The following is a 25,660-nucleotide window of genomic DNA, read 5'->3' as shown; positions in this document are numbered from 1 at the left end:
GTTTGGGTTTAATATCCCTTTATATTTAAATTCTGGTAAATAGTGCGAGAGAAAACAGCCGCTTACATTTATGAATAACCTCTCAGGGTTGGGCAGAAACTTCTGAACAATTCTGAATGAAAATGTTTCTGAATCCTTTATTAAAAGTAAAAGCAATTCTGATTTCCCTTCCCCTAGTATACTCAACTATTAACAGATTTGCCAACATTTCGGGATACAAAATTAATAATAATAAATGTGAGGCAATCAGCACACATCTCCCAGAACATACCAAAAAACTACTGATCTTGAATTTTGATTATAATTGGGCCGATAAGGGCATAAGGTATTTGGGTATCACAATCCCGAATAATCTGGACCATCTCTATAAACTAAATTACACACCTATGTTCACTCATATCAAAAATTTACTATCAAGGTGCAATAAACTCAATACTTCTCTGTATGGAAGGCTGACGTCAATTAAGATGACGGTACTACCTAAAATTCTGTACCTCTTCCATTCACTACCCATAAATGTCCCTACTACTATGTTATGGAAAATACAGAAAGACCTGGTAGCGTTTATTTGGAAATACCGAAGATCCAGAGTTAATAAACAAACACTTCTTAGACATAAAACAGGTGGGGGGGTGGGAATGCCAGATCTGACGGCGTACTACTACGTGGCCAGGATGGCACAGTCTTCTCTTTGGCATAACCAACTGGACAGAATTCAATGGGTTCAAATAGAATCAGATATGTTGAGGGTACACCCCATCTATAAATTGCTGTAGACCGCTAAAAAAGATAGGCCCCCTAAATGGAGAAGCTTTATTACTATAGCACATACGTTAGCATTGTGGGAAACATTAACAGCCAAGTACTCTTTGATACCGAGGGGGTCGAAGGCGGCCCCTTTGGTGACATTATCTACCCATTATGACCAGACTACACAGGAGAAGTGGCCAAACAAAGGCTTGTATTGCATTGCAGATGCTCTGGTAGGCACCAAGTTAATAACCTTCCATCAATATGCCGAATTAAATAAACAAGAGAGAGTTAGTTGGTTTCATTACCTACAATTAAGAGCGAGAGTAGACGAAATTTTAGGACAAAATCAGCTAACCGTTAGCTCCTATCTAGAAAGACTCTGTCTAGCTACTGAACGGATAAGAGGGGCGATTTCCAACTTATACATACTGTTTAATACCCCACCCAAGCTTAATAAATTACCATTAATGATAAAATGGGAAACAGAATTTAATTTTACCTGGACCGCTGAAAAGTGGTGCGATATTTTAAAGTCGGGCACCTCCTTTTCTATTTGTGCACATTTAAAGGAAAACTTTATCAAAGTAGCTTATAGATGGTACTTTCATCCTTCAAGAATACATGCAGCACACATGAACACAAGTTGTTTACGTGGTTGCAATGAGAGCGGCACATACGCACATATGTGGTGGAACTGTTGTCATGTATCACGCATATGGTCCCAAACATCAGAGCTCCTAAGTGAAATTATGGATAGGCAAATTAACTTAACTCCATCTCAAGCACTGCTACATGAGCCTCTTCTAGATTTATCCCTAAAAGCAAATAAATTGGTAGCATTGATTTGCAACTGTAACTAAGTTAACTATTGCAAGGTACTGGAAGACCACAATACCCTCTTTTTTGATAATCAAGAATAAAATTGACTATTATTACCAAATGAGCAGCGCCTCCACAGATATTTTAGATAATAAAGAACAGTTTCTTTGAATGTGGGAGCCCTGGATAATGTACACTGAGGTAGGAGAGATAAGAGAGATTACGATAGGGGTTATAGACACAGCCCCTGCCATCTCTGCTCCTGCCCAGCTAGTCTGGGTGGGTCACAACACATTTCCCTATCCCCTCTCTCAGAGTTGAATCCAATTTCCCCGTGGCAGGGGCTAGAATTTTGGAGAAGATGGTTAGGCCATACATGATTTTTCTTTTCTTTTTCTATTTTCTGAGGGGGCTCTAAATGGAGTAATAAAGCGTTCTACAAATGGGGCCGTCAACTAAAAGTCACGCTGAGCTTATTTATTCATTACTTATTGTCTGTTGTTTGGTGGTCTTTTTGTTGCATACCTTTAGTCACAGTGTTTAGTGGCAAGGAGATTTGTAAATCAATTGAAATTGTAATACAGTTGGTCTGACTTTTTACTTGTAAAATGTTGAAAAATCAATAAAAAAAATTTTTTCATTAAAAGTAAAAGCAATTCAGCACTTATAGGCGCTTTCTTAAAACCAACAAACCCACATACCTCTAACTAATGTTTTATATAGTTTAAATCTTCGAGTACTCTATAGTAAAAGTTGTATGTGAGCTAAAAAGAACAAGAAAAGTAATGATTAAATAATCAAATAATTAAAAATGTATTGAGGAAATAACAAGCATAAAGTGGTGAAGCCATACACAAGATCTGTGGGTCTGAATGCCTTCAGAATTCATTATTTTGAGTCATCTAATAGATTTTTTTTAGTGTCATACCTACAACTGAAAGAATGACATGACCCGGGCCAGAATTTTCATTAAGCTGGGTAGGTAACTACATAGAGGCATCTACTCTGATGTAAACTTTTTTGAATGGTCACAAATATAAAATATATGCAATGTACATATTGTATTTTAACTGGTAGTGATTTGCAAATTTGAGTACAGCTGATCAGAAATGTAAGGTTCTTCTTTGGCAGAGATGAAATGGACTCTAGGTTTACTTAACATTTCTGTGCAGCAAGCTTGGCTGCCCAGTATAGCCAGCTAGTAAATGTATTGAGGATAGTTTATGGTCTTCTTGATAATACATCGGAGGGTTAGCGGTACCGGGTACTCATGTACAGTCTTAAGGTACTTTAATTGGGCTTATAGATACCAACAATATAGCCACATTACTGAAAATCCAAGATTAATAAAGCAAAATAGAGGATGCTCTCTTCACTATTCTCACAGCTCTTACTGTTATAGTACATCCAAGTTTACAATGGCACACACCAAATGTGAGTACCTAATATTCAATTCAAGTTTGCAGGTACTAAAAGATACTGAACAAAAGCACCACAGAAATATTTAAATGCAAAGTTTTGTCAAAATTTATATTCAAAGTATAACACATAATTGAGAAACACATAAAAATCTTTCAGCTAGATTACAAGTTTTGAGCGCTATAGAGAAATTAACGAACGTAACAAAAATTACGTTATTTAATTTCCTATAGCGCTGCCATTACAAGTTTAAAAAAACCCGGCTTGTGCGGGCGATTTGGCTGTGTTGAGCTCCATACCGCACACAAAAGTAACAGTTTTTTGACATGCTCATGCACGCTTTCCCCAAAAACATCAATGGGGAGAGCCAAAAAAAAGTCTAACACCTGCGATCGCGGAAACAAAAGCTCTGTAACGCAACCATATTGATGTCTATGGGGAAAAAAAAATAACGTATAAACCTAATACCCTAACATAAACCCCCAGTCTAAACAGCCCTAATCTTTTGCCCCTTTCATCGCCGACACCTGTCTACAGTTATTAACCGCTAATCTGCCGCTCCCAATATGGCCGCTATCTAAATAAAGGTATTAACCCCTAATCTGCTGCTCCCAATATCGCACCACTATACTAAAGTTATTAACCCCTTATCCGCTGCACCCCAACATCGCCGCAACTATATTAAAGTTATTAACCCCTAATCTGCCGCTCCCGATATCGTTGCCACCTAAATAAAGCTATTAACCCCTAAACCTCTGGCCTCCCACATCACTACCACTAAATAGAACTATTAACCCCTAAACCACCAGCCCCCTCCACATCGCAACAACCTAAATTAAACTATTAACCCCTAACCCTAACGTAACCCTAACACCCCCTAACTTTAACATAATTAAAATAGATCTAAAATAAACTTACAATTATTAACTAAATAATACCTATTAACCCCTAAACCACCAGCACCCCACATTGCAACAACCTAAATTAAACTATATTAACCCCTAAACCTAACCCTAACGTAACCCTAACCCTAACACCCCTTAACTTTAACTTAATGAATGAAATTAGATCTAAATTAAAGTTACTATTATTAACTAAATAATACCTAGTTAAAACTAAATACTTACCTGTAAAATAAAACCTAAGCTAGCTACAATATAACTATTAGTTATATTCTAGTTAACTTAGGTTATATTTTTATTTCACAGGTAAGTTTGTATTTATTTTAACTAGGTAAAGACTAGTTAATAAATAGTTATTAACTATATACTAACTACCTAGTTAAAATAAATACAAACTTACCTGTGAAATAAAACCTAACCTGCCTTACACTAAAACCTACCATTACAAAAAATAAAAAACCTACCATTACAAAAAATAAAAAACCTATCATTACAAAAAATAAAAAACTCACCATTACAAAAAAAAAAAAAAATTATCCAAAAAAATAAATATTATTCCTATTCTAATACCCTTAAAAAAGAAATATCCCAAAATAAAAAACCTTTGTAGGGCATTGCCCTGAGATAAACAGCTCTTTTACTCCAAAAAAAATACAAACACCCCCTAACACTATACAAACCCCCACCCCCCAAACTACAAGGGGCCCTTAAAAGGGCCTTTTAGGGGGCCCTTAAAAGGGCCTTTTGTAAGGCATTGCCCTGAGATAAACAGCTATTTTACTAAAAAAAAAAAAAAACACCCCCTAACACTATACATTACACAAAATAGCAAACAAATTATTAAAGATAAAAAAAAATATTTCTATTCTAATACCCATAAAAAAAAACATCCCAAATTAAAAAACCTAATCTAGAATAAAATACTAATGGTCCTTAAAATGTCCTTTTGTAGGGCATTGCCCTAAAGATATCAGCTCTTTTTTACAAACCCTCCAACCCACAAAATAAAAAAAAAAACTTTCTAAAAAACCTAAGCTACCCATTGCCCTGAAAAGGGCATTTGTATGGGCATTGCCCTTAAAAGGGCATTTAGCTCTTTTACTGCCCAGATCCTAAACTAAAAAATAAAACCCACCCAATAAACACTTAAAAAAGCCTAACACTAACCCCCTGACGATCCACTTACAGTTTTTGAAGTCTCACTTGAACGATCTTCATCCCGGCGAAGTGTTCATCCAGAAGGCCTCTTCAATCTTCATCCTGGTGGCGACGTCCTATTCCAAGCCGCGAGAAGTCTTCATCCAGACGGCCTCTTCAGTCTTCATCCAGGCGGCATCTTCTATCTATTAGCCAATAGAATGAGAGCTGCTTAAATCGTATTGGCTGATTTGAATAGCCAATAGGATTTTAGCAGCCCTAATTCCTATTGTCTGATTCAAATTTTTACAGCCAATAGGAATGCAAGGGACGCCATCTTGAATCGTGTCCCTTGCATTGTAGATCCAGTGTATGGCGGCGACCGTATGAAGAGGATGCTCCGCGCCGGATGTCTTCAGGATGGACCCGCTCCGAGCCTCCGGGATCAAGATAGAAGATGCTGCCTGGATGAAGATTGAAGACACAGCCTAGATGAAGACTTCTGGCCGCTTGGATCAGGACGTTGCTGTCGGGATGAAGATTGAAGAGGCTGTCTGGATGAAGACTTCGTCCGGATGAAGATCGTTCAAGCGGTACTTCAAAAACTGTAAGTGGATCGTCAATGGGTTAGTGTTAGGCTTTTTTAAGGGTTTATTGGGTGGGTTTTATTTTTTAGTTTAGGGTCTGGGCAGTAAAAGAGCTAAATGCCCTTTTAAGGGCAATGCCAATACAAATGCCCTTTTCAGGGCAATGGTTAGCTTAGGTTTTTGTTAGAATTAGGATTTTTATTTTGGGGGGCTGGTTGGGTGGTGGGTTTTACTGTTGGGGGGTCTTTGTGTTTTTTTTTACAAGTAAAAGAGCTGATATCTTTGCGGCAATCCCCACAAAAGGCCCTTTTAAAGGGCCATTGGTACTTCATTGTAGGCTAGGTTTTATTATTTTGGGTGGGCTTTTTTATTTTGATAGGGCTATTAGATTAGGTGTAATTCTTTTTTATTTTTGATCATTTTGGTTTTTATTTTTTGTAATTTAGTGTTTGTTATTTTTTGTAACTTAGTATTTTTTTTAATTAGATACTTTGTAATTTTTAGAGTAGTGTTAGGATTTTTTAATGTGTAGTCTAGTTTAATTTAATTGGTAGTTAGATTAATATTAGTTTAATAATTATATTAGTTTAATTGTTAGTTTAAACTTACTTTTTTTTTAATTTGACAGGTAAGTTTTAATTTAATTTAAGATAGGGAAATTGTAATTTTAATATAAAGTTAGGGGGGCGTTAGGTTTAGGGGTTACTAGTTTAAATTAGTTTATTGCATTTTGGGGGCTTTCGGTTTAGGGGTTAATAGTTTTATTTAGTATATTTAGTTGTGGGGGCTTTCAGTTTAGGGGTTAATAGGTTTATTATAGTGGCTTGCGGTTTAGGGCTTAATAACTTTAGTATAGCGGGGGCGATGTGGGCGGTTTAGGGGTTAATAGGTAGTTTATGGGTGTTTAGCGCACTTTGTAACACATTAGTTATGAGTTTTTTTATTACAGCTTTGTAGTGTAAAACTAATAACTACTGACTTTAGATTGCGGAACGGATCTTGTCGGTATAGGCTGCAACACTCACTTTTTAGCCTCACCGCAAAACTCGTAATACCGGCGCTATGGGAATCCCATGAAAAAATGTCATTTTTACGAGTGCGGGACTGACGTTGCATTACAGGCTAAAAGGTGTGCGGTGCAGCTATACCGACAACACTTGTAATAGCTGCGGTGCTGTTTTAACGCTGAAAATTCCATATTTTCAGCGTTACAAGCCACAACGCAAAACTCGTAATCTAGCTGTTTGATCCTTAACATACTGGTTGATTAAACTATTTCACATACTCTAATAATTTAAGATGCACCTTAGTTCCTGTAAACTCTTGCTCTTCTCATCTTCTTCTACTGATCCCATCAGCAACTCTTTCTCCCCCAGGAGCTTTTCTCGCTCAGCCTCCAGTGCTGCAGTTAGATTACTAGAGATCTTCTGTTCTGCCTGGATATGATGAAACTCATCCAAAGTGCTCTGAAGCTTCTGCTGTGTCTGTTGCAACTCTGCAGTCAGTTTTTCATTTACCTGGTTAAAGTATAAAAATGTAGATTGAGATTCCGTTGCTAATTCATGTAAAACAAAATGTATGCTTACCTGATAAAATTCATTTATTTTATGATGGTGAGAGTCCATGAGACATCATATGTCCAGTCCTACAGGAGGAGGCAATACACCCCACACAACAGAGCTTCAATCTCTCCTACTTTACCATGATTACTTAATTATTCATATGGCTAAGAGAAAGGAGAAAATAAAAAAGCAGGAAAGGAAAAGCAGAGCAATAAAAGTGCAAACTGTTACTGCCTCTAAACTGCTATGGAAAAACAAGGGTGGGTCTTGTGGACTCTCACCATCATGAAATAAAATAATTTATAGGTAAGCATAAATTAGTTTTCTTTCAAAAGACAGTAAAAGTCTACGAGCCATCACATGTGCGATCCTATACCACCATGAAATAGGGCGGGACAAATAGTTAAGGCACTGCTGCCTGTAGCCCTTTCCTAGCAAAATCAGCCTCTGAAGAGGCAAACCATCAACATTGTAGGATTTGATAAAAGTATGTAAAGATGACCAAGTAGCTGCCTTGCAAACCCGTTCAATGGAAGCTTAATTTCTAAAAGCCCAAGAGGTGGCTCTGGTAGAATGAGCAGCAATTTGTTCAGGAGAAGACTTCCTCAATATTAGGTATGCAATGAGAATCAAAACTTTAAGCCAAGCTGCCAGTGATTGCAGTAGCTTTCTGTTCCTTGACGGAACCTGAGCAATAGATAAACAAAGAAGAAGTATTTCTGAGTTCTTTGTTGACTTGGAGATAAAATATCAGGGCCCTTTCTACATCCAAGTTATGAAGTAACCTCTTTTTAGTATTTTTTTTTGGTGCTGAACAGAGAGATGGGACTACAATTTACAGAGTGATGTTTTCAGATAAAACAACCTTAGGAAGGAAATAGTAGTTTGTTCTTAAAAATGATTTAACCTGATAAAAGAAATCAGGTAAGAAAAATGAGAAGATAGAGCAGAAAGCTCAGATACTCTTCTGGCCAAAGAAATAGACAAGAAAAAGAGAACCTTTTAAAACAACAGACCATGTCCAGAACATGCATAGGTTCAAACGGCTGAGCCTGAATAACTCTCAAAACCAATTCAAGCTTCCATGGAAGCAGGCCTGATAATCGGTATTAGCCTGACCAAAGCTTTAACTAAGGCTTCAATGTCAGGAAGTCTCAAAATCTTCTTCTGATGCAAGACTGAACGGGCAGAAAACTGCCCTTTAAGGGAACTGGCTGGTAAATCTTTATTCAGAACAAAATGCAAAAATTGTAGAATTCAAGGATCAAACGATAAATAAGATGGAATGACCAGAGAACCACTAGTGCATCTATTAGAGCCACTTGTGGCTCTCAAGATCTTGCACAATATTGGGGTAGCTTTTAATTCAAGCGAGAGGCCATAAGGTATATGTCTGGTCTTTCCCAACAGTTCACAATCTGGATGAATACCTCGTGATTAAAAAAACAGTCACTGGGTTGAAGGTACTGACGACTGAAGAAATACGCTTCCCAATCTTCCAAACCCAGAATGTGAATTGTTGAAATAATGCGAGGATGGTGTTCTGCCCAAGTCAGAATGCTGGCTACCTCTTTCATTGCTAAGGTGCCTCATGTTACACATTGGTGATTGATGTAAGCCTCCGCTGTGACATTGTCTGACAGAAACCTCAGAAAAGACTCCTGTCTTAATAGGGGCCAACTCTGGAGAGCCCTGAAGAGTGCACAGAGTTCCAAGATGTTCATCTGTAACCTTGTCTCCTGAGGAGACCAAACTCCCTGTGCTCCCTGCGGAATCCCAGCGTGTAGAACTGTCCTGCGGATAACCCTGATGGGTAACAAATACATGAGTACTCTGCTACAAATGCAACACTGCGTGACCCTGTCTAGCAAAAGACCCAGACTCAGCACATAGGTTACAAAGCTGAGTAGGAGGAAACACTGATATTTCCTTACATAGGAAACACATATGAGAAGGAGTTAAATCGTCAGTAGACTTTAGCTGCACTAGCTTGCTCCATAATGATTTAGAATACTAAAGAAAGGCAAGTATCTATAATTAGATAGCAGTGCAGAAATACAGCATAAAAAGAACAGAAAGGGCTGACCCCCTCAAGGGAACACACAAATATTGGCACTATGTAAGAGTGAAGTCCCTGTGAGGGAATAAGAAAAAAAATTGGTACTGTCTCTTTAAGAAAAGAAAAAAAATTACAATTTGAGTCGATTGGTTAAATAAATGTAAATGTATGTAAAACTCTTGATATTAAGGAATTGCAGTTTCACCATCACTCCTTGGTGGAGGCAAACAATTGACTAAGGATACATGGGAAAGGGGGAGGGATTAGATTAAAGCTTTGTTGTCTGGTGTTTTAAATCCTCCTCCTCAGGGACTAGACTTTAATCCCACATGTGTTGGCGTGTGGACTTTTTGCTTTGCTTTGAATAATCACTGCTGCAACTACAAGCCATCTCTACTCCAAACCATAGGTTTCTGCGCCATAAACCTGTAGACTGTAAGAATTTTGCAGAGCTATACAAATAAATGATAATAATAATAATTTTGCTGTATAGGAAATTGCAGTACACTCTGAAGAAAAACTGAAAAAGACTCTTTTTTACTTAAAACCTGGCAGTGGAGGTTTCAAACCCCTTTACTATGCATACGGTAACAAGATAAGGGTTCCCTTATACCTCAAATATTTGTACTTATTAATGAAATTCTGGCAGCTATTGCTATATAAGGTGTCCTTAAATTCAGAAAATATTCTGTTCATGCTTTCATTCCCTTAGCAGTGTCTTCAACATTAGTAGGTGAACTGACACTCGTCAGGTAATGGTCTTTTTACTCAATATGTCAATATTTCCATTTAACAATAGCTAATAACATTTAGCTATAGAGACATTAAACTCAGACATTTTCTTTCGTGATTCAGACAGAGCATGCTTTTTTAAACAATTTTCCAATTTACTTGTGTAATCTAATTTACTTTATTCTCTTAGTTTAAAATGATATCCTTAGTTGTAAATTATAGGTAAGCTCAGGAGCAGCATACTGGGAGCTAGCTGCTAATTGGTGGCTGCACATAAATGCCTCTTGTTATTGGTTCACTAGATGTGTTCAGCTAGCTCCCAGTAGTCCATCATTGCTTGTTCAACAAAATGATACCAAGAGAATGAAGCAATTTTGAAAACAGGAATACATTTTACCCAAAATATTCATTTAAAATTATGAGACATTACTCCAAGATATCCAGACTGATCTGATCAATATTCTTGGTACTTATATACAAATATATAAGTCTCTTGGCTGGGCAGGTTCAATGGAATTATATACTACCCAAAGTCTTATGCCTCTTCCAAATTGGTTCATAAGATTGTTACAAAACATATTGGACAGCTATGTATGGGGCAACTCCAGGCCTAGAACCCCAGGACTGCAGCGACGTACAGGGTACGTTGCTAGTCCTTAAGGGCCTAATGACCAATGTTATACAGGGTACGTAGTTGGTCATTAAGGGGTTAATACTGAAAATGGGGGAGAAAAATGGAAAAAGCATTTTTTTTGCAATTTTTTGTTTATAACCAATTCTCCAAAACTAACGTAGCTGTAAAAATACTGTCAAAAATGGGGCGGAGCTCGGCTGTGCAGGTAAATGGCCGCGAGGCAAAGTTGCTCCGTGCTGAGGAACAGAACTGGAAGAACAGGCTTTTAAACATAAACTGACCAAAAAATCATTTTGGTCAGTTTATGTTTAAAAGCAAGTGCTTCCAGTTTGTTAACAGATGCCTGATGAAACAGCTAGCACAGCTGAGAAACGTGTTGCAATCTGTTATTTGAATTGTTTTATTTGCTTGGGGTGTATGCATGCACCCTGGGTTTTTAAATTTGTTTTTAAATAAAACATACTGCGTTCATTGGAAGCCTGTGCTTGGTCTGTTTTTCCTGGGACGGATCCTAGGACAAATCCTAGGACCTTTGGGCCTCTGTCTCTAACCTTGGACCAGTCAGCTGGGACACTGAGGCCTAGATTTGGAGTTCGGCGGTAAATGGGCTGCTAACGCTCCGCGGGCTTTTTTCTGGCCGCACCATAAATTTAACTCTGGTATCGAGAGTTCAAACAAATGCTGCGTTAGGCTCCAAAAAAGGAGCGTAGAGCATTTTTACCGCAAATGCAACTCTCGATACCAGAGTTGCTTACGGACGCGGCCGGCCTCAAAAACGTGCTCGTGCACGATTCCCCCATAGGAAACAATGGGGCTGTTTGAGCTTAAAAAAAACCTAACACCTGCAAAAAAGCAGCGTTCAGCTCCTAACGCAGCCCCATTGTTTCCTATGGGGAAACACTTCCTACGTCTGCACCTAACACTCTAACATGTACCCCGAGTCTAAACACCCCTAGCCTTACACTTATTAACCCCTAATCTGCCGCCCCCGCTATCGCTGACCCCTGCATATTTTTTTAAACCCCTAATCTGCCGCTCCGTAAACCGCCGCAACCTACGTTATCCCTATGTACCCCTAATCTGCTGCCCTAACATCGCCGACCCCTATATTATATTTATTAACCCCTAATCTGCCCCCCTCAACGTCGCCGACACCTGCCTACACTTATTAACCCCTAATCTGCCGAGCGGACCTGAGCGCTACTATAATAAAGTTATTAACCCCTAATCCGCCTCACTAACCCTATCATAAATAGTATTAACCCCTAATCTGCCCTCCCTAACATCGCCGACACCTAACTTCAATTATTAACCCCTAATCTGCCGACCGGAGCTCACCGCTATTCTAATAAATGTATTAACCCCTAAAGCTAAGTCTAACCCTAACACTAACACCCCCCTAAGTTAAATATAATTTTTATCTAACGAAATAAATTAACTCTTATTAAATAAATGATTCCTATTTAAAGCTAAATACTTACCTGTAAAATACATCCTAATATAGCTACAATATAAATTATAATTATAGTATAGCTATTTTAGGATTAATATTTATTTTACAGGCAACTTTGTAATTATTTTAACCAGGTACAATAGCTATTAAATAGTTAAGAACTATTTAATAGTTACCTAGTTAAAATAATAACAAAATTACCTGTAAAATAAGTCCTAACCTAAGTTATAATTAAACCTAACACTACCCTATCAATAAAATAATTAAATAAACTACCTACAATTACCTACAATTAACCTAACACTACACTATCAATAAATTAATTAAACACAATTCCTACAAATAAATACAATTAAATAAACTAGCTAAAGTACAAAAAATAAAAAAGATCTAAGTTACAGAAAATAAAAAAATATTTACAAACATAATAAAAATATTACAACAATTTTAAACTAATTACACCTACTCTAAGCCCCCTAATAAAATAACAAAGCCCCCCAAAATAAAAAATTCCCTACCCTATTCTAAATTAAAAAAGTTACAAGCTCTTTTACCTTACCAGCCCTGAACAGGGCCCTTTGCGGGGCATGCCCCAAGAATTTCAGCTCTTTTGCCTGTAAAAAAAACACATACAATACCCCCCCCCAACATTACAACCCACCACCCACATACCCCTAATCTAACCCAAACCCCCCTTAAATAAACCTAACACTAAGCCCCTGAAGATCTTCCTACCTTGTCTTCACCATACCAGGTTCACCGATCCGTCCTGAAGAGCTCCTCCGATGTCCTGATCCAAGCCCAAGCGGGGGCTGAAGAGGTCCATGATCCGGTCAAAGTCTTCATCCAAGCGGGGCAGAAGAGGATCTTCCATCCGATTGAAGTCATCATCCAGGCGGCATCTTCGATCTTCTTCCATCCGGAGCGAAGCGGCAGGATCCTGAAGACATCCAGCGCGGAACATCCATCCGGACCGACGACTGAACGACGAATGACTGTTCCTTTAAGGGACGTCATCCAAGATGGCGTCCCTCGAATTCCGATTGGCTGATAGGATTCTATCAGCCAATCGGAATTAAGGTAGGAATTTTCTGATTGGCTGATGGAATCAGCCAATCAGAATCTAGTTCAATCCGATTGGCCGATCCAATCAGCCAATCAGATTGAGCTCGCATTCTATTGGCTGATCGGAACAGCCAATAGAATGCGAGCTCAATCTGATTGGCTGATTGGATCAGCCAATCGGATTGAACTTGATTCTGATTGGCTGATTCCATCAGCCAATCAGAAAATTCCTACCTTAATTCCGATTGGCTGATAGAATCCTATCAGCCAATCGGAATTCGAGGGACGCCATCTTGGATGACGTCCCTTAAAGGAACAGTCATTCGTCGTTCAGTCGTCGGTCCGGATGGATGTTCCGCGCTGGATGTCTTCAGGATCCTGCCGCTTCGCTCCGGATGGAAGAAGATCGAAGATGCCGCCTGGATGATGACTTCAATCGGATGGAAGATCCTCTTCTGCCCCGCTTGGATGAAGACTTTGACCGGATCATGGACCTCTTCAGCCCCCGCTTGGGCTTGGATCAGGACATCGGAGGAGCTCTTCAGGACGGATCGGTGAACCTGGTATGGTGAAGACAAGGTAGGAAGATCTTCAGGGGCTTAGTGTTAGGTTTATTTAAGGGGGGTTTGGGTTAGATTAGGGGTATGTGGGTGGTGGGTTGTAATGTTGGGGGGGGGTATTGTATGTGTTTTTTTTACAGGCAAAAGAGCTGAAATTCTTGGGGCATGCCCCGCAAAGGGCCCTGTTCAGGGCTGGTAAGGTAAAAGAGCTTGTAACTTTTTTAATTTAGAATAGGGTAGGGAATTTTTTATTTTGGGGGGCTTTGTTATTTTATTAGGGGGCTTAGAGTAGGTGTAATTAGTTTAAAATTGTTGTAATATTTTTATTATGTTTGTAAATATTTTTTTATTTTCTGTAACTTAGATCTTTTTTATTTTTTGTACTTTAGCTAGTTTATTTAATTGTATTTATTTGTAGGAATTGTGTTTAATTAATTTATTGATAGTGTAGTGTTAGGTTAATTGTAGGTAATTGTAGGTAGTTTATTTAATTATTTTATTGATAGGGTAGTGTTAGGTTTAATTATAACTTAGGTTAGGATTTATTTTACAGGTAAATTTGTTATTATTTTAACTAGGTAACTATTAAATAGTTCTTAACTATTTAATAGCTATTGTACCTGGTTAAAATAATAACAAAGTTGCCTGTAAAATAAATATTAATCCTAAAATAGCTATAATATAATTATAATTTATATTGTAGCTATATTAGGATTTATTTTACAGGTAAGTATTTAGCTTTAAATAGGAATCATTTATTTAATAAGAGTTAATTTATTTCGTTAGATTTAAATTATATTTAACTTAGGGGGGTGTTAGTGTTAGGGTTAGACTTAGCTTTAGGGGTTAATACATTTATTAGAATAGCGGTGAGCTCCGGTCGGCAGATTAGGGGTTAATAATTGAAGGTAGGTGTCGGCGATGTTAGGGAGGGCAGATTAGGGGTTAATACTATTTATGATAGGGTTAGTGAGGCGGGTTAGGGGTTAATAACTTTATTATAGTAGCGCTCAGGTCCGCTCGGCAGATTAGGGGTTAATAAGTGTAGGCAGGTGTCGGCGACGTTGAGGGGGGCAGATTAGGGGTTAATAAATATAATATAGGGGTCGGCGATGTTAGGGGCAGCAGATTAGGGGTACATAGGGATAACGTAGGTGGCGGCGATTTGCGGTCGGAAGATTAGGGGTTAATTATTTTAAGTAGCTGGCGGCGACGTTGTGGGGGGCAAGTTAGGGGTTAATAAATGTAATACAGGGGTCGGCGGGGTTAGGGGCAGCAGATTAGGGGTACATAAATATAACGTAGGTGGCGGTCGGCAGATTAGGGGTTAAAAATTTTAATCGAGTGGCGGCGGTGTGGGGGGAGCTCGGTTTAGGGGTACATAGGTAGTTTATGGGTGTTAGTGTACTTTAGGGTACAGTAGTTAAGAGCTTTATAAACCGGCGTTAGCCAGAAAGCTCTTAACTCCTGCTATTTTCAGGCGGCTGGAATTTTGTCGTTAGAGCTCTAACGCTCACTTCAGAAACGACTCTAAATACCAGCGTTAGAAAGATCCCATTGAAAAGATAGGCTACGCAAATGGCGTAGGGGGATCTGCGGTATGGAAAAGTCGCGGCTGAAAAGTGAGCGTTAGACCCTTTAATCACTGACTCCAAATACCAGCGGGCGGCCAAAACCAGCGTTAGGAGCCTCTAACGCTGGTTTTGACGGCTACCGCCGAACTCCAAATCTAGGCCTGAGAGTTCCCAGCCTGCACCACTTAGCACATTGGGTTCCGCTTTTCTTGTGAGTACAGCAACAACACAAGTCACATACATATTTTGGTACTATCACAGTAATACACTAGGAGGTGCCCTTTGTATGTGTCATTCTATTGCAGATATTGCTGTATTACCTTGTCCGTTTAGCACGAACCATTGGAGTACTGTGCCATTTTTTCCTCATCCTGGGACCAGCTGGGGCACTGAGAGATCCCAGCCTGTACCATTTAGCACATTGGGTGCTGCCTTTTTTGTGAGTATATTCATATCACAAGACACATATACTTCTATTTATCATCGTAGTATTATACTAGGAGGCGTCCTCTGCTGACTCTTCCAATAGCTTCATGTCAAATCCCTCAACCATGACAGAGGTTAACACAGCCTCACCCACCACATCAGAATTGAATATGTCTGCTTCATATATTACCCAATTAAAGCAAGATATAGTAAATTTACCAACAAAGGAGGACTTTGCATCTTTAAAAACTCTTATAACCACTGAACTCACATATATGTGGAAAGATATTAATGTCCTGGGAGCAAGAGTAGAGGAGGTTGAGGATATGCAAACTACTATCAATGAAATGATGGGAGCCTTTAACACACATGCCAATGTACAAACTTCGCAAATAGAGACCAGGCAGGAAAAACTTGAAGATCTGGAAAATCGCAGTAGGCAATCTAATCTCAGAGTGCGAGGCATACCTGAATCGATAAAGCACACAGAACTAAGAGAATACCTGCAGAATTTATTTCAACACCTTATGGGAGACACTGAACTACCTATTATCGAACTAGAAAGAGTTCATAGGGTTCTACACCCTCCTCCAAATGCACCCCCAGGGATGTCATTTTTAATTTCTAAGGTTCACAGACAGGGAAGACATCTGGCTTAAGGCTTGCCAGACACAGAAGATATCTTACCTAGACCACTCACTGCAGGTTTACCCAGACCTATGCCCAACTACTTTACAAAGAAGAAGAGACACAAAATGTATCACCACAGTACTACAGGAAAAGAACATTAAATATCGATGGGAATACCCATTCAGTCTTGTGGTATATCATGAAGGACATACCCACATCTATAAAGGACTCCAGAACCTGGAGCCCTTTTCCAAAGGACTAGGCCTGAGGCTGCAACCCCCACATCAATCAGATTCCACCTCTAAGATGTCTACGGAATTATCTGACACAATGTCACAACCAGCTGTAGGATCTCAGTGGCACAAAGTCTTCAACAAGAAAAGAAAGGACTACTCTAAATCCTGAAGTGCCAACAACTTACCCAGGTCTATCTGATGCATCCCGGATTGGTAAGATTAAATGAATTTATCTACTTTACTTATTGTTAGTACAAATTGTTGTTCCCCACCCTGTGGGAATACCTCATACCTGAGGTTAAGTCTAGCTGAGATATAGTTAAAAAGAAAAAAAAAGGACTTGCTGTGGACACTCTAAGAGACTTGAATCAATATATATTATACATTAGATATACTTTAGTTAAAACTGTTAGCCTCTATACAAATATGATGCTTGGTTTTTGCACTATACTTCTTACTAAAATGTTTATCAGTGCTCTTTAGGTTATGCGGTTGTTAAACTATAATTCATACAATTGGGTCCCAGTAATTGGCCGACCCCTATTTTTTTTTGGCATGTTCTTTTTTCATTATGACGCTGTTCATATAAATGTTTTTAGTTATTTGTTTATTGTTCATGTTTTTAATGTTGTTTATTTCTCTATACAATGTGTATATCTGACCTTCTTCAAATGTCGTGATACATACCTACCCATATGTTCTACACTGCATATTATATGCCACTATGCTCACCACTCCACTATGAGGCACCTAGCACCATACACAAACTTATTTGCTGTCCACTACACAATTGCACCATGAAGCCCACTAAGACGTTACTGAATATACTAACAGTTATTGCAAATGGTCTCAATAGCCCAAATAAGAGAAGTATTGCTATCACAGACTTCAAATATAACAAAGGAGATATAATTCTCCTACAAGAGACTAATTTTCTTCATAATAAAGAACTCAAGACATTCAGATACAAATTCAGAGATGCATTTTATGCCTCTAACCATACAAAAACTAACAGGGTGGGCATTTTAATTAGACAAGGCATACCCTTTACTTTAATTAAATCAATTAAGGACTATGAAAGTAGATACTTAATACTTGTAGGTAAATAATGCAATAGAAATGTTAAAAGAACCCAGGAGGGGAACTTCCAGAGGCGCGCTGATTGTGAGTTTATGTATTGTTCAAATATTACCAGAAAGTTACTTGATGTAGAAATGCCAAATTGGCCAGGATGCAGAATCTAAAACGATCTGCAGTGTTTCCAACGTGTGTCAAAGCAGCTCTTGAACCCAGTGCACAGGGCAATCTATACAGATGATAAGACAGAGGGCGCCTCATAGGGTAATATGTTCCATATAGGTGAATAAATGTTGGTGGTGAATATGCTTACCAGATCGAGTTGCACCGTACTATGACCGGTGCTGAAGGGTAGGCTAGCACTTTACAGTGGCTAGTACACTGAACAGGGTGTCCCCGGTGTGGTTCTCGAATGGAATCCAAGTTTCAGCAGGACTGCAGACACTTTCAATAACCACTCATGATATTAAGAGATGGATAAGAGCAAAAAGACAACTTCCGATATTAAAAGGTAAAAGAGAACGCTTTATTTCTTACAGCAACGCGTTTCTTGACCAAAACACACTGGTCATTTCTTCAGGCAGTGTAAAAAACTAATACAAAGCATTGTAATTATTAACATTATATACACTTGTAACAAAGTAAAAACGGAAGTTGTCATAGAAAATGGGAGCTAACAAAAATGGGATAATGGATAGTGGCTTAGAAAAGAAAAGTTATTTTGACTCAAACCATGACAGGTGTTAAATGTTAAGTGCAGATTAAGACAAGTGATCAATTTAGAAAAAGGAAAAAACTCCTAGTGCAAATTGCAAACTGTGAGAATAGCGTACCAAAAAGCCTCATATTAAATATAGTGTCTACTTATGTTTTCTTGATTGTACTCATCTTTAAATGAATAAAAACCATTCATTCGTAATAAAATGCACTTTAATGTATGTATGCACATGAAGGTGCATTGTTTCTTCAGACATAATCCAGATATTATTGAAATTGGGTAGTTTATAAATATATGTTAAACCTAATCGGTAGAACTATTCAATAATAATATAATCTAAATAATCTGTAATTATATTTTTAACTGGCGTTAGAATGTTAAAAATAAAAATAAGTGTAGATCTGGAATAAATATATATACATATATACATACAGTATATACTATATATATATATATATATATATATATATATATATATATATATAATGTCCGACGTCATCGTAAGAGATGGCCATGGGTGGTTAGAATAAAAATCAAAGTAAAAATATCTAGTATTCACTGTCACAGTATGTTAGATATCGGTTAGTTATACAATTTTTTTTATATGTCATTGTCGGTTAGTGATACAAAAGTTATCAATGAGGCTGTAAACACAGTTGAAAAAGTTAAAAGAAATAATCTGTTGAGAATTAAGAAATTACCTGCTTGTACTCAGACTTCAGGAGGTGAAAATGAAAATGTTTTGTTTATAACAGACTACTCGGAACAATATCATAAAATTTGTGACATTGTCAGAAAACATTTTCCACTCCTGAGAGCTGATGACGGTCTAGCCAATGTAACAGCCAAAAATAGTAAATTTGCCTATAAAAGAGGTAAAACTCTAGGCAATTTACTAGCTCCCACGAAACTACCTGAGAAGGTCAAAAGTGAGTCCTCATGGTTGACCATGTATGGCATGTTCAAGTGCCACAATAGGACTTGTATAGCCTGCGAAAAAGTTGAAACAGGGGAATGGTTTACATCCTCTGTAACAGGATACTCCTATCAGAAGCGTTTCTGCCTTAATTGTGGGTCGGCCTTTGTAGTGTACCTGATCACTTGTGCCATTTGTGACAAACAGTATGTGGGCCTCACGACCCGCGAGGTGAGATCAAGGGTCAGAGAACATCTGTCCAGCATTAAAACTGGCACTGCCAGTACACACTTGGTACAACATTTTACCCAGGTACATAACAAGAGTGCCGACACTTTCATGTGGACTTGTATTGAGAAAGTCACTACTCCACATAGGAGAGGGGACAGGGAGAAATTGCTGGGAAAAAGAGAGGTGTTTTGGATTTTCAAATTGCAGACCAGATACCCTAAAGGTTTAAATTCTGATTTTCACCTAATAAACTTCTGGCAATGAAATTCTCCCATGCCCACTCTAATATTGCTCATGTTCTCCATTGTAAATGTCCTTTCTCCATTTGAGATAGATTACAAACAATACCAGATGAGTTAAGCATCTACAAAGATGTAAATACATTCAGCATTTTTGGGATATTTTTGCCTCTAGCATTTAGTATTCCATTTGTGTCTTGGGGCTTAGAATCTACAATGGTACCCTATACAGCGTTAAGTACCCACTTGTGTTGCCACATATAAGATAGGTCATATTATATGTATTCTCTAATAAAAAATGGGGAACATGTGTTTTGGGCTTTAATGGCTTAATTCTTAGGCAGGATAATTTAAGTAACCTTCCAAAATAAATATAATAGCTTTATACGCTTATAATGATAGGTTAAACATTCCTGATTCCTTATTCAGTCTGAGGTATAGATGTCCTAGTTAGGGACTTAAATATGGACATACATGTTCTTTCCCCTTTATACTTTAAACAGGACAAGCCATATAATACACCCCAAAAATACTATGAAGCATCAAAGCCATTTGGTCTTATGACAATTCACACAATATGTGGAGGTACTCTGGATAGGTCACCATATTAGGAGCAAAGGCTTTGGTTTGACATTGTGCTAGGCATATCACATATATATCTATTGGTTTGAGGGATTGTATTATTTGTACTGTGTGAATCTATGTACTGTATCTTTAAGACGCTATGTATTGTAAGCATATTTGGTGTCAATTATCACAATAATTAATTGACCAATAGGAGGTGGCATGTGGTTTTAAATAGGCCGTTTTACTTCACACAGTGCTAGCAGCTTTGAATACGGCATCTGCCGAAACGCGTCAGCTGTAGCTAGTTTTGCTGACCGCCATTTGTGCACATGCATGTTTTTTAGTCTGTGCCTCCAGGCTTTTAGTTTAATAATAAAGTTTATTTGTTTTAACACTCATGGCTGGTGCTCCTTTCATTCTGTGCTTTATTTCATAAAACCCCAAAGAGATTCTCCTCAATACAAGATAAGCTTTTTAATAATAGCTTAAAGATACTTATACCCAGAAATTGAAAGAGTACTGTCATCAATACAACTGCCCAATGGGTACAAAAATATAATCAATTAATATTTCAAAAATACCACTATATTAAAAAACGTAGGATAGACATGTACATTCAATTAAAAGAGACTTGGGAGTCATTTTTGAGAAATAAGCTTAAAGGGACAGTCAAGTCCAAAAAAAACTTTCATGATTCAAATAGGACATGTAATTTTAAACAACTTTCCTATTTACTTTTATCACCAATTTTCCTTTGTTCTCTTGGTATTCTTAGTTGAAAGCTAAACCTAGGAGGTCCATATGCCAATTTCTTAGACCTTGAAGGCCACCTCTAAGCTGAATGAATTTTGACCACTAGAGGGCATTAGTTCATTTGTTTCATATAGATAACATTGGGCTCATGCACGTGAATTTACCGAGGAGTGAGCACTGATTGGCTAAAATGCAAGTCTGTCAAAAGAACTGAAATAAGGGGGCAGTCTGCAGATGCTTAGATACAAAGTAATTACAGAGGTAAAAATAATAATAATAATTTATGTAAGAACTTACCTGATAAATTCATTTTTTTTTATATTGGCAAGAGTCTATGAGCTAGTGACGTATGGGATATACATTCCTACCAGGAGGGGCAAAGTTTCCCAAACCTCAAAATGCCTATAAATACACCCCCCACCACACCCACAATTCAGTTTAACAAATAGCCAAGAAGTGGGGTGATAAGAAAGGAGCGAAAGGAATTGGAATAATTGTGCTTTATACAAAAATCATAACCACCACAAAAAGGGTGGGCCTCATGGACTCTTGCCAATATGAAAGAAATGAATTTATCAGGTAAGTTCTTACATAAATTATGTTTTCTTTCATGTAATTGGCAAGAGTCCATGAGCTAGTGATGTATGGGATAGCAAATACCCAAGATGTGGAACGCAAGAGTCACTAGACAGGGAGGGATAAAAATAAAGACAGCCAATTCCGCTGAAAAAAAGAATCCACAACCCAAATCAAAAGTTTCAATCTTTATAATGAAAAAAAATGAAATTATAAGCAGAAGAATCAAACTGAAACAGCTGCCCGAAGAACTTTTCTACCAAAAACTGCTTCTGAAGAAGAGAAAACATCAAAATGGTAGAATTTAGTAAAAGTATGCAAAGAAGACCAAGTTGCTGCTTTGCAAATCTGATCAACAGAAGCTTCATTCTTAAAAGCCCAGGAAGTAGAAACCGACCTAGTAGAATGAGCCGTAATTCTCTGAGGCGGGGATTTACCCGACTCCAAATAAGAATGATGAATAAAAAGCTTTAACCAAGACACCAAAGAAATGACAGAAGCCTTCTGACCTTTCCTAGAACCAGAAAAGATAACAAATAGACTAGAAGTCTTTCTGAAATCTTTGGTAGCTTCAACATAATTTTTCAAAGCTCTTACCACGTCCAAACAATGTAAAGATTTTTCCAAAGAATTCTTAGGATTAGGACACAACGAAGGGACAACAATTTCTCTACTAATGTTGTTGGAATTCACAACTTTAGATAAAAATTTAAATGAAGTCCACAAAACCGCCTTATCCTGATGAAAATTAGAAAAGGAGACTCACAAGAAAGAGCAGATAATTCAGAAACTCTTCTAGCAGAAGAGATGGCCAAAAGAAACAATACTTTCCAAGAAAGTAATTTAATGTCCAGAGAATGCATAGGCTCAAACGGAGGAGCCTGTAAAGCCCTCAAAACCAAATTAAGACTCCAAGGAGGAGAAATTGGCTTAATGACAGGCTTGACATGAACCAAAGCCTGTACAAAACAATGAATGTCAGGAAGATTAGCAATTTTTCTGTGAAACAGAACAGAAAGAGCAGAGATTTGTCCTTTCAAGGAACTTGCAGACAAACCCTTATCCAAACCATCCTGAAGAAACTGTAAAATTCTAAAAGAATGCCAAGAGAATTTATGAGAAGAACACCATGAAATGTAAGTCTTCCAAACTCGGTAATAAATCTTTCTAGACACAGATTTGCGAGCCTGCAACATAGTGTTAATCACTGAGTCAGAGGAACCTCTATGACTAAGCACTAAACGTTCAATCTCCATACCTTCAAATTTAATGATTTGAGATCCTGATGGAAAAATAGACCTTGAGATAGAAGCTCTGGCCTTAACGGAAGTGGCCATGGTTGGCAACTGAACATCCGAACAAGATCCACATACCAAAACCTGTGTGGCCATGCTGGAGCCACCAGCAGTACAAATGAACTCTCCATTATGATTTTGGAAATCACTCTTGGAAGAAGAACTAGAGGCGGAAATATATAAGCAGGTTGATAATTCCAAGGAAGTGACAACGCATCCACTGCTTCCGCCTGAGGATCCCTGGACCTGGACAGATACCTGGGAAGTTTCCTGTTTAGATGAGAAGCCATCAGATCTATTTCTGGAAGCCCCCACATCTGAACAATCTGAAGAAACACATCTGGGTGAAGAGACCATTCTCCCAGATGTAAAGTCTGGCGACTGAGATAATCCACTTCCCAATTGTTTATACCTGGGATATGGACCGCAGAGATTAGACAGGAGCTGGTTTCCGCCTATGCAAGTATCCGAGATACTTCTTTCATAGCTTGAGGACTGTGAGTCCCACCTTGATGATTGACATACGCCACAGTTGTGACATTGTCTGTCTGAAAACAAATAAATGGTTCTCTCTTCAGAAGAGGCTAAAACTGAAGAGCTCTGAGAATCACACGGAGTTCCAAAATATTGATTGGTAATCTCGCCTCTTGAGATTTCCAAACCCCCTGCGCTGTCAGAGATCCCCAGACAGCTCCCCAACCTGAAAGACTTGCATCTGTTGTAATCACAGTCCAGGTTGGACGAACAAAAGAGGCCCCCTGAACTAAACAATGGTGATTTAACCACCAAGTCAGAGATAGTCGAATATTGGGATTTAAGGATATTAATTGTGATATCTTTTTATAATCCCTGCACCATTGGCTCAGCATACAAAGCTGAAGCAGTCTCATGTGAAAACGAGCAAAGGGGATCGCGTCCGATGCTGCAGTCATGAGACCTAAAACCTCCATGCACATAGCTACTGAAGGGAATGATTGAGACTGAAGGTTCCGACAAGCTGAAACCAATTTCAGACGTCTTTTGTCTGTTAGAGACAAAGTCATGGATACTGAATCTATCTGGAATCCTAAAAAGGTTACCCTTGTCTGAGGAATCAAGGAACTTTTGGTAAATTGATCCTCCAACCATGTCTTTGAAGAAACAACACTAGTTGATTTGTGTGAGATTCTGCAGAATGTAAAGACTGAGCAAGTACCAAGATATCGCCCAAATAAGGAAACACCGCAATACCCCGCTCTCTGATTACAGAGAGTAGGGCACCGAGAACCTTTGAAAAGATCCTTGGAGCTGTTGCTAGGCCAAAAGGAAGAGCAACAAATTGGTAATGCTTGTCTAGAAAAGAGAATCACAGGAACTGATAGTGATCTGGATGAATCGGAATATGAAGATATGCATCCTGTAAGTCTATTGTGGACATATAATGCCCTTGCTGAACAAAAGGCAGAATAGTCCTTATAGTCACCATTTTGAATGTTGGTATTCTTACATAACGATTCAAAATTTTTAGATCCAGAACTGGTCTGAAAGAATTCTCTTTCTTTGGAACAATGAACAGATTTGAATAAAACCCCAGACCCCGTTCTGGAAAGGGAACTGGCACAATTACCACGGATAACTCCAGGTCTGAAACACACTTCAGGAAAGCCTGAGCCTTTACTGGGTTCACTGGAATGCGTGAGAGAAAGAAACTTCTCACAGGCGGTCTTACCTTGAAACCTATTCTGTACCCTTGAGAAACAATGTTCTGGATCCAATGATTTTGGATTGAATTGATCCAAACATCTTTGAAAAATCTTAGTCTGCCCCCTACCAGCTGCGCTGGAATGAGGGCCGCACCTTCATGCGGACTTGGGGGCTGATTTTGATTTTCTAAAAGGCTTGGATTTATTCCAGACTGGAGAAGGCTTCCAATTGGAAACCGTTCCTTTAGGGGAAGGGTCAGGTTTCTGTTCATTATTCTGACGAAAGGAACGAAAACGGTTAGCAGCCCTAAATTTACCCTTAGATTAATTTATCGGGAGGCAAAAAGGCTCCCTTCCCACCAGTAACAGTTGAAATAATAGAATCCAACTGAGAACCAAATAATTTATTACCTTGGAAAGAAAGAGATAGCAACGTTGACTTAGAAGTCATATCTGCATTCCAAGTTTTAAGCCATAAAGCTCTTCTAGCTAAAATAGCTAAAGACATATACCTGACATCAATTCTAATGATATCAAAAATGGCATTACAAATGAAATTATTAGCATGTTGAATTAGTTTAACAATGCTATACACATTAGGATCTGGTACTTGTTGCGCTAAAGTTTCCAACCAAAAATTTGAAGCTGCAGCAACATCAGCCAAAGAAATAGCAGGCCTAAGAAGATGACCTGAACATAAATAAGCCTTCCTTAGATAAGATTCAAGCTTCCTATCTAAAGGATCTTTAAAAGAAGTAATATCTGCCGTAGGAATAGTAGTACACTTTGCAAGAGTAGAGATAGCCCCATCAACTTTGGGGATCTTTTCCCAAAACTCCAATCTATCAGTCGGCAAACGGTACAGTTTCTTAAACCTTGAAGAAGGATTAAATGAAGTACCCAGACTATTCCATGCACTAGAAATTACATCTGAAATAGCATCAGGAACTGGAAAAACCTCTGTAATAACTACATGAGGTTTAAAAATCGAATTTAAACGTTTACTGGTTTTAATATCAAGAGGACTAGTCTCCTTCATATCTAATGCAATCAACACC

The 25,660-nt window shown here is 38.2% G+C and overlaps 1 protein-coding gene across 1 annotated transcript in view; it reads right to left on the bottom strand.

The window, feature by feature from the left end:
• Window positions 1-25,660, bottom strand: part of LOC128664483 (rho-associated protein kinase 1-like) — a 156,247-nt gene that overhangs the window by 37,719 nt on the left and 92,868 nt on the right. Inside the window, exon 8 of the mRNA XM_053719307.1 lies at window positions 6,923-7,134. Coding sequence (XP_053575282.1) covers window positions 6,923-7,134 — 212 coding nt within the window. The remainder of the gene's footprint in view (window positions 1-6,922; window positions 7,135-25,660) is intronic.

Source organism: Bombina bombina, chromosome 6, assembly GCF_027579735.1.
Source record: "Bombina bombina isolate aBomBom1 chromosome 6, aBomBom1.pri, whole genome shotgun sequence".
Lineage (NCBI taxonomy): Eukaryota > Metazoa > Chordata > Amphibia > Anura > Bombinatoridae > Bombina > Bombina bombina.
The sequence above is the reverse complement of the archived record's forward strand: the minus strand, read 5'-3'. Positions and strand labels throughout refer to the sequence as shown.